The 14,284-nt window shown below is 37.5% G+C and overlaps 2 protein-coding genes across 3 annotated transcripts; one reads left to right on the plus strand and one right to left on the minus strand.

Annotated features, from left to right (window-relative positions):
• The first annotated feature begins 380 nt into the window (after window positions 1-380).
• On the plus strand, window positions 381-2,385 carry LOC140822132 (uncharacterized). Its single transcript, XM_073182885.1, has 2 exons — window positions 381-823; window positions 2,002-2,385. The coding sequence occupies exons 1-2, from the start codon at window positions 541-543 to the stop codon at window positions 2,382-2,384; spliced, it is 666 nt and encodes a 221-aa protein (XP_073038986.1). The 5' UTR covers window positions 381-540; the 3' UTR covers window position 2,385.
• Window positions 2,386-3,982: 1,597 nt separating this feature from the next.
• On the minus strand, window positions 3,983-9,707 carry LOC140822141 (uncharacterized). 2 transcript variants are annotated; one of them, XR_012115907.1, is made up of 12 exons: window positions 9,289-9,707; window positions 8,956-9,134; window positions 8,644-8,866; window positions 8,417-8,558; window positions 8,137-8,337; window positions 7,915-8,046; window positions 7,557-7,685; window positions 6,057-6,466; window positions 5,609-5,825; window positions 5,176-5,366; window positions 4,688-4,928; window positions 3,983-4,593 (listed from the first exon to the last, which is right to left on the minus strand). XR_012115907.1 is itself a non-coding variant. In XM_073182894.1 (11 exons), exons 1-11 carry the CDS (start codon window positions 9,648-9,650, stop codon window positions 4,745-4,747), a joined length of 2,370 nt encoding a protein of 789 aa, XP_073038995.1. In that variant the 5' UTR covers window positions 9,651-9,707; the 3' UTR covers window positions 3,991-4,744. The 2 variants fall into 2 exon arrangements, 1 of the variants encoding a protein (XP_073038995.1); XM_073182894.1 differs by having other exon boundaries at window positions 3,991-4,928.
• Between the last annotated feature and the right edge of the window lie 4,577 nt (window positions 9,708-14,284).

A 14,284-nucleotide genomic window follows, 5' to 3' on the forward strand; every position in this document is an offset into this window, starting at 1 on the left:
TCGTAAGACTGTCTCACAAGAGACCTACTCCATCTCAAATGTATTTCTAATATTATCCTAATCTTAAAAAAACATAACCAATTTTTAATATATTAAATAAAGATAAAATAAGAATATTTTTTGTTAAAAAAATTCGAATAAATTTTTTAATCTGTGTGATGAAACAAATAAGTGAGTATGATTAGATTAATTATTATTGATAATACAAAAATTATATTTTCAAAAAAACTCATTAGTATACAACTTATTTAAATATAATTTAAAGTATTAATAAAATGGGATGTCGGCATAAATTTCAAGGAATATAGGGGCTGAAATGAAATATATGAACTAAAAGTCCTAGTGATATTAAATGCTCCATTCAAAATATAAGACCCGAAGCTTTGGGTTATCGGATCCAAATTTAAACCCACATTCGCTACACTTGCGTCGTCTTCATCTCTGCCTGCATTTTCTCAATTCTCATGATCACCCGCTCCAATACTTTCCCTCTTAGAGTGAAACCCTAAACTCTGGAATCTGATTTGTTCTACAATCAAGATGTTGCAGCTGCTGTTTTCTCTAGTGTTTGCGGAGATGGCGCTGATTGTTGTGTTCGTGTTCAAGACGCCGCTGAGGAAGCTGGTGATACTGAGTCTGGACCGGGCCAAACGCGGCCGCGGCCCAATCGTAGTGAAGACGGTGGCGGGGACTGTTTTCATCGTGATGATGTCCACCTTGTACAGTGTGGTGGCTGTCCAGAGACGTTGGATCGAGGAAGGCGAGGTCAATCCCACGGATCAGGTTCTCCTAGCTAAGAACCTTCTCGAAGCTTCTCTTATGGGTAAACTTTCTGTTTTTCTTTACAAGAAACTAAGCCAACTGATTATTTATGTATTAAAAAAACAAAAATACAACATTATGTAATTTGATTTATTTGGACTTTATAATAAATAACTTTGCTACGTGAGCTAATTCATGACATGGTTCGCCATCGTGCTCGTGAAACGGCGGACGACGACGACGACGATTTGGTGGTTGTGGCCATCGGTGCGAAAGGTTTTCTGTAATTTTTTCAGAATTTTCCTAATTTTTTTCAATTAAATTTTTTAAAAATATATAATTATTTCTATTTTTATTATAAAATTATTCTGTGACGTGATTGTGACTGTTCCGCGAACCGCGATCCATGGAGTCAACTTTTATTTGTGTTACTGCCTTGAGTGTATTAATGATGGATTTGATTTGAGGTTTGGACGATTTGATGTCGTAAAATAAAAGGCAAAAAATTGGTTGAGACGGTCTCACGGGGCCATATTTTGTGAGACGGATCTTTTATTTGGATCATCCATGAAAAAATATTACTTTTTATGCTAAGAGTATTACTTTTTTACTGTGAATATCGTTAATAAAGATTCGTGAGACCGTCTCACAAGAAACCTACTCAAAATAAAATTCTTGGAAGACGAAGGGACCCATCATAAATGTTTTACTCCCTGATTATCGTCGCGTAAATCATTCGAGTTTGGTTAATGGAATCTCAATTTGAAGTATATCAATCAATATTCTATTTCCTAATTTGAATCAAGTTTTCATGGTAATTAATTTGGGAATACCAAGGGAACATTTATCTCTGGTTTGTGGTTGAAGATTTATTTTTGTAAGGTATGTGTTAGAATATTAAATTTTATTGTTAGTTCTTACAGAGGTTTCACAGAAAAGTGAGATCTTTTTCATGTGAACCATTTTCCAATGTGGTATAATCTGAGATACTATGATGATTTGGACAAAAAGCATATAATGTCCATAAGAAAAGTGTCAGAGTTTTACTCTGATAGAAACGAGCATAATAAATTCGAACATCACGTTATCTGTTAGACTGTGTAGCTCATGAATTCACTCGGATCAACAGAGTCATATTTGGTTTATTCACTGTCCCTAAACTATGCAAGACATTACGTTTTTCCCGTACCTGTTGCAGTTTTTAGTTATTTATCATTCATTGTAATTGTTTTTGTGCAGGATTTTCACTATTTCTTGGCCTGATGATTGACAGATTGCATCATTATATCAGAGAACTGCGCATAAGAAGAAAGAACATGGAAGCCGCGAAGAAACAAAGCCGAGGTTTTGAGGATGGTAAGACTGTAGTGTCCGAGGAAATCAGAGCACTGGAAGTTGGGATGACCACTTTAAAAGAAAGGATCGAGCAACTTGAGATACAGCTCGAAGAAAAGGCTAAAGAGGTGAGCAGCGCAGAAGCCAATGCATTAGCTTTGAAAAAACAGTCAGAAGGGTTTCTTCTTGAATATGATCGGCTGCTTGAAGAAAACCAGAATCTTCGTAGCCAGTTGCAATCCATAGATCGAAGCTTGTCTCATTCTGATAGTAAGAAGTTTGCGTGACTAGCTATTAAAATTTGGTTTTTTGTTTCCTCATTTTGTGAGTTATGTGGTTATTATGTTGTTCATATAAATCGTAACATAGTGGTCTCAAAAGGAAAGAAATAGTTTAAAAATATTTGGTCGCAACCGAAGGATCAAGGGAAAAAATCATCGCGTTGTGCGTTGGTTAAGTGTGTCTTGTGAGGGTCGTACTAGCATCAAGGACTAGGCACTTCACCATTAATTTGTACATCGATTTGTGAAGAAGACAATCTGTCTCCGCTCAATCAACTTATTGGAACTGGGGTGTCTTGAGGTGAATCCATTGCCTAATATGAATCTCGTCATATGGAATTTTTATTGGGGACAGAAGGACTCGTGTCTCTCTTTTAATATAGTTGATTATTATTATTATTATCTTTTTAATCTAGTAAACAAGTGGATCGAGATTCATTCCTCAGTTTCCAACGGACTAATGTCTAACTTAGAAGCTAAGGTACTTCAGGAGAGTATTATTTCATTGGCTTTAATTATATGGCCCGAATCCCACAAGATAAGGAGATAAAGACAATTGTAAGTATGAATGTAAAAGTAAGTGGGTGGCATAAATATGGGAATTTTGTGTAGACCCATGGGACATTTTAGTTATGGTAGTTTGGACTAAACCACCACAAATTCAGTGGCCAACTGCTAAATCTGGATATAGATTCTCGGGACAGATTCTTCCTCACTAGCAACACTCTTTTCTGTCATGATGTTTCCCACTTTTGGGTCATTACTTTTTTAACAGCTTTTCGCTTGTTTGGACATAAAAACAAAAGCTGCTGTTTGGATAGAATATTTGGTGAGTTTTGAGCTGTGCATGCATTAGATTAGAATAGAATACTCTATTCCTTAGAAGTTAAGTTTGAGAGTTTGGATGTGTAAACATTGCAAAAGGCATCATGGGATTGTGGCTTACAGGTCACCAACACGCCAAAATGACTCCATCCAAAGATGGCCTGTATTTATGAAAGAAATTGGTGTTTATGCGTGATAAGATTGCGGAGCAACCCGAAAAAATTAAAGTTAGGTAGCTAGTTTGAGTTAGTTGATAATAATAGTTGAATATTAATAAGAGAGAGCGAGAAAGAAATGGGTATGTGTATTTTGTATCTTCTTCTTGATATATTTTTGAGTAGGTATCTTATGAGACAGTCTCACGAATCTTTATCTGTGATGACGGATCAACCTTACCGATATTCATAATAAAAAGTAATACTCTTAACATAAAAAGTAATATTTTTTTCATTGATAACTCAAATAAAATATCTGTCTCATAAAATACGATCCATGAGATCGTCTCAGATAAGATTTTGCCTATATTTTTTTAGGAGACTAGTGATCTCGAATTCGCTGCTCTCAGTTGAGTCACAATTCGAAATTTGTGGACGCGTGAATTCAATTTCTCATCGATTTCTTGAAGTTCTGGTTATGGCAGACGGCAAGTAACATATGATGAAATTCTGGTACATGAACCGGTAACTTGGGAAATGATTAAATTACATGGGCACAACGCATCAAGTGTTATATTTATATTCTTCAAAGAAAAATGTAGGATAGAAAAATAGGCCAAAGTAGTGACAAAATTGCAGCATAGCTTAGTCACTTTGCAATGGGATATAGACCTTAATGATTTGTAGACGGCACTCTGAGACCAATATTTAGACATGCACCTAAATCAAGAGCTTCTTGTTTTGTTTCTTTGTTTTCAGAGAGATGAATGAATTCACAAATCTGAGTAACACAGGTAAATAAGGATATTGATGTACAAACATTATCCATATGAACCAGAAAAATCATTACAACGGCGAGACTCGTATCAAAGTCCAGATACGACCGACCACATCAGAGAGAGAGAGAGAGAGAGCGTGCGAGGGAAGAGTATCCAGACAGGAGAGGAGATGGTGTAATTGGCAACTGGCCAACTGGGTATGCTTTAAATACCGAATTCATAGACTCGACAGGTTTGAGCTTGAAATCAGGGATGAGTTGTGGGTACCTTGACTTGGTCTCTTACAGCTCTTGGCCTTGTTAGTATCTTATCTGGTTATCACTAAAACCATTTACTGGCCTTGACGGATTATGGTACTTCTGTTTGTTGAAGGTGCAGTTTCATATGAAAATGAACAACCCTTTGGTGTACATGAAAAGAGCAAATACCCATCAAACTAAACCATTCGCCAGAAAGCTACGATCACCATCAGCGTCAACGAGGAAAACCACATATCATACTCCTTGACAAACTTCTAGAAAAAATTGAAAAAAAGATGCTGAGTACATACTCGGGTTGAGATGAAACAGTTCAGTGGCTACTGATGAACATATTTGATTCTCCGGCATCATGACTGAGAATCAACCATCTTGATCAGAAAAGCGGTCTCCATCGCTGCTTCCTTGGAATACAAATATCTGTTCTCCTCGACAATGTCAGCTGTCAAATTAAGGAGCATAGGGCGTCTGGGATCATATACAGAATACTCCCGCACCCGTGCCACCCATTTTGCCGCTTCCCATACTCCAAACCTTATGATTATAATGGCGGCCAGGTGAGAGGAGAGTACATATATTTGGCACATAGATTAGCAGCAGTAAAATATTTCAAACTAAAGTTTATAACGGTCAACTCGTAATAAAAATTCCTACTTTTAGCAATTCCAAGATTCTTATCCTCCATCTGTTCTCCATCAGCTTGCACCAAAGGTTTTTTCGTTTCAACAAGACAAGAGAACTTCAAAACTGGAACTAAAAACAATAAACAGATGGAAATTACCTTGTATTAAAAGATGATGTCACCAGGACAGCTGGGTATACCGTGTCTTTTCGGATATTATCATAGGGTGAATATTCACGAATAGCCTCAAAATCTTCAAAATCTCCAGGGTATCCAAACTCTTCATAATCAACAGGTGTCAACGGTAACACAGGGTAAGTAAGAGTATTAGTTGGATCCAAAAATGGAACCTGACCAAGAAACAAATGGTTAACTCATCAAGATTTCAGTAAAATATTACGGTAAAAAACGACACAGATAAAACGGGATCATAGGTGAAGCGTAGATCCGTCGACCTTCACTGAGCATTCTTCGATTAAAATTGTTTTGAATTATACAGCCTCTTGTCATTGCTGTGACGTTATTGAAAGTATCGAGTACCGGTATTTTAAAATCAAGTAAAATGATAAACTTGTTTTAGAGCTGAGTGTACCTTTAAAATAGCAGCTCGGAATAAATCCGGACAAAAGTTCAAAGCTGAAGCAACCAACAATCCTCCAGCACTGTATCCCCAGCCTGCAAGTTTTGTTTCTTCAACAATGTCCATTTCAATCAGAAACTTGGCACAAGATAAATAATCCTTAATCGAATTGAGTTTCTTTGTTCGTCTACCATCATCGTGCCATTTTCTACCACCTCCACCTCCACCTCTGGAAATGAAAATCAACAGCAGAGTCACTAGAATGCGTTTTAAATAGTTTCCATAAGAACGATTGCCATTTTTTTTAAATGGTCATATGGGCAAGCAATCTATTTTTAAGAATGTCCTAAAACTAGACTGATAACGAACACAAAATTTCACGAAATATCTATGCAACAACGAAACATAGACTACTTTGAATTTAATAGGCTAAAAAAATTCACAGATAAGCCTCAATAACCTAACATCTGCATAAGCAATAACCCAACCACGGTCAAGAAGACTTTTTAACTCATTTCGCCAACGTTTGTCAAGTGCCTCCCCATAAGCCCCATGCCCATGAAGTAATCCAGGATTTTGGCCATTTTTCTTTTTATGTGGTGAATATAGTATGGTCAAAGGCACAGAAATCCCATCGTGCGAAAAAACTTCATATTCTTCACAAGCATAATAATCGGACAGATCATTCCATGGATGGACATCACCATCACCACCGTTGGAGAAGCTTTTGGAGATTGATGACTTCTGATTGTTGCTAATGATAGATGTTGATCCATATAATATCCTTGTTCTTTCATGAAGCAAGTTTTGTTGCTGGACAATAGTCCATTTTCCATTGAGTAAATCATAATCAACTACAGCATCGGGCATCTGGAAAAATAGATGAAAATCATTGGTAAGGATAAGGCAAATCGAGGAATCGAGGAGTATCCAGAAAAAAACAAGTTACATTATGTGGCCTAATGCAAGGCTCCATTGACCAAAACGAGACACTAGTTGTAATCAGGAACACCAATTTGTTGCCACCGAATTTCAAAATGAAGTGTATAATTTATCAAACTCAAAAGTATATCTACGTGGTAATTGGATCCATAACAAGTTGGGCTTATCATTCTTCCTTCTCGATATTATTCCCGATAATTAGCAAACAATACTAAATGTTAGAGCAAGATCGTTACTGCAAACTTAAGGTCCACAAAATCCCATCCATTGCTGACATTTCTTCATCAACAAACATATCTATCAGACTAAGGGGATCGCCAATCTGGTTTTTGGACACCTACATAAATATCAATTCATAATATCCTAAATCACAAGTAATAATGCATGATTCCTGTCTGGTCATGAAAAAGAGGAACACAATTGAACAACTTTCATAGGACTAGAAACTATGAAGTCCATAACACTTCTCCCTCAAAAGCAGCAAATTTATTGTCGAAACCGTTGACTGAAATCTTTTTGATGGCATAAAAAAACCAAATTGTTCAACTATTGGAGAACAAGAGGAGCGGAGAAACAATCCTAGTAGCCTTACACCAGATGAGAGGAAAAATTAGACAAGTAGAATAATGCAAGCGAGAATATTTGAAAGCTTCAGCTACTATCATGTTCTTATATTGTGATGCATTACAGCTGAATTTCTCCAGATTATATTGCATAAAGTTGTCACCAGCTTAATGGAGAAGATGAGGTGATGTAATATTTATTGGGATTCAATACCAATTTTATCACCAGATCACTGAACAAATACACTAAACCTACAAATATGTAATATATACAAATTACTTCGAAACTAGCTTGACGGTACTCATTAAATACTTTATCAAGATAAAATCTTTGTCAACTCAGTTGCTAACTTCCGCTATGAAGAAATACAGGAAAAACTTTTGCAGGATTGCTTCAAATGAAGAACATAGCATAAAATAAAGAAAGACCAGCATTATGTGAAAATTTTACATACCACTGGCGATGTAATTGTAAAGCGCATGGTTGAAGAAAAATAGTCATAGTTAGGTCCAGGCAATATTTGGGATACATGATCTGGAAGAGGCAGGTACTGTGGCTGAAATTCTTTGAGACGAGATCCCAACTGATAAGTCAATAACACAACATAACACAAGTTAATAGTGATAAACACAACAAGCTTCACATACCAATGCCAGTAACATGAGTGATCACCGAACACATAATAAAAAGCATAAAAACATAATTTTCTAAAGCGAGTTTTTAAAAGTGTGAAATGCATAGTAGGAACATATAAGCAGATAGCTCACATCAGCTTGGACCCAGAAATTTTGCATATTGAAGACATATATTACCTTGGCACTTGATAGAGGTAAAGAAATTGAACATAGTCCATATTTTCTTTTGTCTCTTATAATAAGCACCAAATGTGAGTGACAGAAATCAACATCTTCAATCATCAGTTCTTGTTCATTGGCAAAAACATTCTGCAAGAGATCATGGAAGATGAACAAGCTCAAGATCGTGAATTGACGTGAAAACCTGAGGTTTGGTCATAAATAAAGAGGTATGCTCACTTCCCACTTCCTTGGGTAGAGCGAGGAATCCACTGTACTCTGTAGAAGATAATGGTGATCGATCTGCTGACCCTGGTCATCAACATTTGTAAAGAGATAGAGATATCCTTGATGATGCTCGATGATGCAGTGGGCATTCATACTACACTCCCACACAAGTGTCATTCCAGATAAAGGTTCTGCTGCATTTATTAGAAAGACCTAATAATGGATCACAAATAGAAAAAACAATTTCAACTCCAGACACTTGAAAAGGCAGTCAAATGTTCTCAAAATCTACCTTAGATGAAGTGGTTGAGAATCTGTATACGGTCATAAACTGGAAATCTTTGGTATGTCTGATGTTCAAATAAACATTTTTTGAAGATTCCTCCAAGAGCAGTATATCCTCATCATTTGAACCAGCCATGCTACAATAAATTCTGGAAAAAACAAGCTCAATTTGACTTCGGTATTGTAACACAATCAGAGGCAAAGAAGGAAAAAAGTGTACTCAGTAGAACAAACCTAAAGGGTCTTTTATTGTCATCTGTCACTACATAAAATAAGGCTTGGCTATCCTTTGCCCAAGCCACATTACATACACGGTCAGCTTGGGGCCTACTACAAAGTGACCCCAAATTCAAATCCCTGACAGATAATTTGAAATAATCATTGTCCTTGTCATACATAGTGTATGCAAGATACCGGTGATCAGGTGACAATTCTGAAAGTTCTTCATAAGCATATCCTGCTTATTTACTCAAAAATACGGCATCATTAAAATTAGAGAAGGTGACTTCATCATAATAAGACGGCGTGAGATAAAAATTTCCATACCTCCAAACCTTTCAGCTTCTTGGTTGTAATCAAGCAACTTCTGCTCAATTTTTTTCCCGGAAGTGTAATCAAATCCAGCGGATGGAGATTTATAAGAAATAAACTCTTCATTTAAGCTAGCCAATCTACGACACAATACCATGTATTGCTTCCCTTCTTCTACTCGCCTATAGTACAACCTGCACCGATTCAAAACATTGTCCACTTCTCATGTCTGAAACCCTTAATTTTACTTACAGCCAGTGGGTAATTTACAAAGACCACTCAATAGATCTAATCTAAATCAATTAAATATCAACAAAATCCACAATTGAAACAGAACTATTCAATTACCAGGGACCCCATCGGATCGGAGGGGTGGATAGGTACGGTGCAAGGCGATAGGACATCTCCGATTGGAGCTTAGACTGGAGGCGATCGGTGTCGGACATGACAGCCTCGGTATACTTTTCCTCCTGCTCCATGCACACGTCCATGTGACGCATTGCCACACGGTCGTGCAGCTGCGACATCCAGCTGTACGGATCCTCCCATGACTCCCCGTGTAAACTGAATGTTGCCGGCTTCTTCGGCGGTTTAGGTGGCGACGGCGGGGACGTTGGTGGTTGGACTTTCTGAGGCTTGTAGTTGGCGCGCTGTACGAGGTAGTGACGTAGCAAGCGAGAGCGGCGGAGGGGCCTGAGCAGGTGACGCATGGGGAATGATGGAGAAGTGTTGGGGGTTTTGCGAGGGTTTTACTTCTCGGGCTCAATTGATATTAGATTAATGACAAGCGAATACACAAACATACAAAATTAAAAATAAATATAAATATATATATATATATATATATATATATATATATATATATATAAGGATAGATTAATAGACAAATATTTATCATTAAAATTTTAAGTTGTTTTAATAATCATTTTGACTCGATTTAAGATCTAATTTTATTAATCAAATAGTTATCCATAAAATTGGATCTTAAACCGGGTCAAAATAATTATTAAAACAACTTAAAATTTTAACGATAAATATTTGACTATTAATCTATCCTTATTTAATCCACTCAACCAAACACACGATTTGTAATACAATGTAGTCTTTATGGTCTTAGCCCAAGCAACATACGCTTGCTTACATTTTGTACGAACAAATATTAAATTGATTTATTAGATCGTCTCATAAATGATTATCTTCGTATTTTTATATTATTTGAGCGAGAAATTTGAAATGATATATTTTAGTATTGGAAATATTATAAAATAATTATACTATTCATATCATTTTGTTAATTTGAATTTTTTACTATAACATTTAAATGTGACAGACATATTGAGATTCTTTTGTTTCGAGTAAGAATGTTCACGGTTTAGTAAATAGTCTGAATCGATACCGAAAATTCAGTCTCAAATGATTTTTGACTGGAAAGGGTCCACCAAAGACTTCTACCTTTCCAGCTTGATTTCGGTTTCGGTTAACGGTTAAGCTCGGTTAACCAAACCAAAAATTAATTTTATTTTTTTTAGAAATCATTTCTTTAGTTAAAAAATCTATTTAAAATTTTTATTATTTTTTTTGCTAATAGTAAATATTGGGATATGGAATGAAATATTGTGTTAATATTGTGAATAAGCAATTATTGTGTGTATCGTTTATATTAGGAAATAGTATAAAGGGTAGGATATGGAGAAGAATACTTCTTGTGTATATATTGTATTGAATTCCTTCGTAATGAGATTATCACTTTCACATCTCAAAACACTTTCATGGTATCAGAGCCATGACTGGTGACAAGAGAGAAGGTGATAAACAGAAAGGTGTAATGACAGAAAAGTGCACATCACCATATCATCTCTCGGCTAATGATAGTCCAGGGAATATTATCACGCAAGTGCAGCTGAGAGGCGAGAACTATGAAGAATGGGCGCGGGCCATGAGAACAGCTCTACGGGCCAAGAAAAAATTTGGCTTCATCGACGGTTCGGTTACGGAACCGCCAGATGATTCTACAGAACAAGAAGATTGGTGGACGGTGAACTCCATGCTGGTGTCATGGATTTTGAACACAATTGAACCAGCTTTGCGCTCGACTATAACTTATGTGGAAATTGCGAAAGAATTGTGGGACGACATCAAAGAACGACTCTCGGTGGGGAATGGACCACGGGTTCAACAACTCAAATCTGAGTTGGCTGAATGTAAACAACAAGGGGCGACTATCATGAATTACTATGGAAAATTTAAAATGATATGGGAGGAGTTGGGTAATTACGAGAAGTACCCAATGTGCCGATGTGGAGGATGTAAGTGTGATATTGGTCCAGAATTGGACAAGAAACGAGAAGAGGAGAAATTGCACCAATTTTTGATGGGCTTGGATGACTCAATCTATGGGACAACACGTTCCAACATTTTGAGCAGTGAACCACTGCCAAGTCTGAACCGAGCATATGTCATGATTGTCCAAGAAGAGCGAATTCGTAGCATATCCCGAGGGAAGGAACAACGGAGTGAGCCTATGGCATTTGTCGTTCAAACAACAACAAACTCGAAAGGACGGATGGAGACCAAGGAGAAAGGAGTGACGTGTTCAATTTGCAAAAGAAATGGACACGATCCAGAATCATGCTTTCAACTAATTGGGTACCCTGACTGGTGGGGAGATCGTCCTCGAGGAACTTGTCGTGGAGCGGGCCGTGGACAAGGAGGACAGAGACCAACTGTTGCCAATAGAGGAAGAGGTCGTAATGGGCAGTTTTGGGCCAATGCAGCACAAGTAACTGCACAAGGAAGTACATCTAACATACAGCCAAACGAAGCAGATAAAATTGGATTGAGCGGCGAACAATGGAGCGTATTGATCAATCTTTTGAACACGCCAAAAGAAGGCAGTCAGGGAAGATTGAATGGTAAGAAAAATAAATTAGAATGGATAATTGATATTGGGGCTTCTCACCATATGACTGGAAGTCTTGACACATTGAGAGATGTAAAAGAAGTTCTCCCGTGTCGAGTCGGGATGCCGAATGGAAAGGACACAACAGCTACAAAAGAAGGGAGTTTTGTTTTAGATGCCAATTTAAAACTGAAGAATGTGTTATATGTTCCTAGTTTAATGTGTAACTTGATCTCAGTATCTCAACTAATCAAGGAGTCGAATTGCATTGTCCAATTTGCTGATAAGTTTTGTGTTATACAAGACCACAATTCGAGGATGCTGATTGGTGCGGGTGAACAACGAGAGGGACTCTACTATTTCAGGGGTTTGACAACAAGTAAGGCTATGAAGAAAATTAAGAAGGATACAATGGACCTTTGGCATCTAAGGTTGGGACATCCCTCTGAAAGAATAATTAAATTACTATCAGTTGTTGATTGCAATAGTGACATAAGAACTAAAGACTGCGACATCTGTTTTCAAGCAAAACAGTGTCGAGAAGAGTTTATTTCGAGTGACAATAAAGCATCAAATATTTTTGAAAAAATTCATTGTGATTTATGGGGCCCGTATAGAACTCCAACTTTCTGTGGAGCATATTATTTCTTGACAATTGTCGATGACTGTTCTAGAGGTGTGTGGACTTATCTGTTGAACGATAAAAGAGAAGTAGGACGAACGCTTCGAAATTTTTTCTCTATGATCCATAGACAATTTGATAAATCTATTCGAATTGTTCGTAGTGATAATGGTACTGAATTTACATGTTTGCATGATTATTTTGTGACAAATGGGATAATACATGAAACCTCATGTGTTGGAACTCCGCAACAAAATGGGAGAGTAGAACGCAAACATCGTCACATACTCAATGTGGCACGAGCGCTACGTTTTCAATCAAACTTGCCTATTCAATTTTGGGGGGAATGTGTGTTGACTGCTTCTTACTTGATTAATCGAACTCCATCTATGTTGCTACAAGGGAAAACACCTTACGAAATCTTATTTGGCCAAAAACCCTCGTATCAAAATATCAAAGTCTTTGGATGTTTGGCTTATGCACATAATCACAAACGTGGAGGGGATAAATTTGCTAGTCGAAGTCGAAAGTGCGTTTTCATTGGATACCCTTTTGGAAAAAAAGGATGGTGCCTATACGACTTAGATTCCAAAGAATTCTTTGTCTCAAGAGATGTGATATTCGTAGAACATGAGATCCCTTTTATGAATAAATCCGAGAAAGAACCGTTCAAAATGGACGCTGCTAACTTTGATGAAATTGTCAGCGAAGTATATGAGAATGAACTTGATAACCAAATGCCATTGAGTAACGACAATGAGAGGAATGCAAATGCATCTCAGAACTTAGAAGTGTCTTTAAAGGAAACTCGCGAGACAGCAAGAGAGGAAGAATTCGACATCTCTTTGGGACGTGGGCATCTGCAGAAACAGCAATCCACTCGATTACAAGATTATGTCTTGCACACGGTACAGCGCATGAGTAACCCCACGAGTCCCTCCGTGCATTCACCCGGCCATGTGCATTCCTCAGGTAGTCCTTATCCCATAACACATTATGTCAACTGTGATAAATTTTCTTTGGCACACCGTGCTTTCTTGGCAGCTGTGACTGCAGGTGTTGAACCTACTTCTTTCCTTGAGGCGATGAAGGATGAAAACTGGAGAAATGCAATGAAAAAAGAGATACTAGCTTTGGAAGATAATGCAACATGGACTTTGGTGCCCTTGCCACCAGGAAAACGAGCCATAAATTGCAAATGGGTATACAAGATCAAGTACAATGCCGATGGAACAATCGAGCGTTACAAAGCTCGATTGGTGATTCTTGGAAACAGGCAAGTCGAAGGGATCGACTATAACGAAACGTTTGCGCCAGTGGCAAAAATGGTTACGGTTCGCACGTTTCTTGCGGTGGCAGTAGCTAAGCATTGGGAACTCCATCAGATGGACGTGCACAATGCATTTTTACATGGAGACTTGAATGAAGAAGTATATATGCACACGCCTCCTGGGTTTAATCTTACGAAGCCAGGAATGGTGTGCCATTTGAAGAAATCTTTGTATGGCCTGAGACAAGCTCCTCGTTGTTGGTTTGCTAAATTGGTTGCTGTCTTACGAAGCTATGGGTTCAGACAATCATTCGCGGATTATTCTCTCTTTATCTTACGCCAAGACAAGTCACAGATCAATGTTCTTGTGTACGTGGATGACCTTATTATCTCAGGCAATGATCATACAGCTATTGAGATTTTCAAGGCATATTTGAGCCGCTGTTTCCATATGAAAGACCTTGGACCTTTGAAGTACTTTCTGGGAATTGAAGTGGCTCGCGGTCCTGAAGGAATTTTCTTGTGTCAACGAAAATATGCATTGGATATCATA

The sequence above is a fragment of the Primulina eburnea genome, chromosome 2, assembly GCF_022965805.1.
Source record: "Primulina eburnea isolate SZY01 chromosome 2, ASM2296580v1, whole genome shotgun sequence".
In the NCBI taxonomy this organism is placed as follows: Eukaryota; Viridiplantae; Streptophyta; class Magnoliopsida; order Lamiales; family Gesneriaceae; genus Primulina; species Primulina eburnea.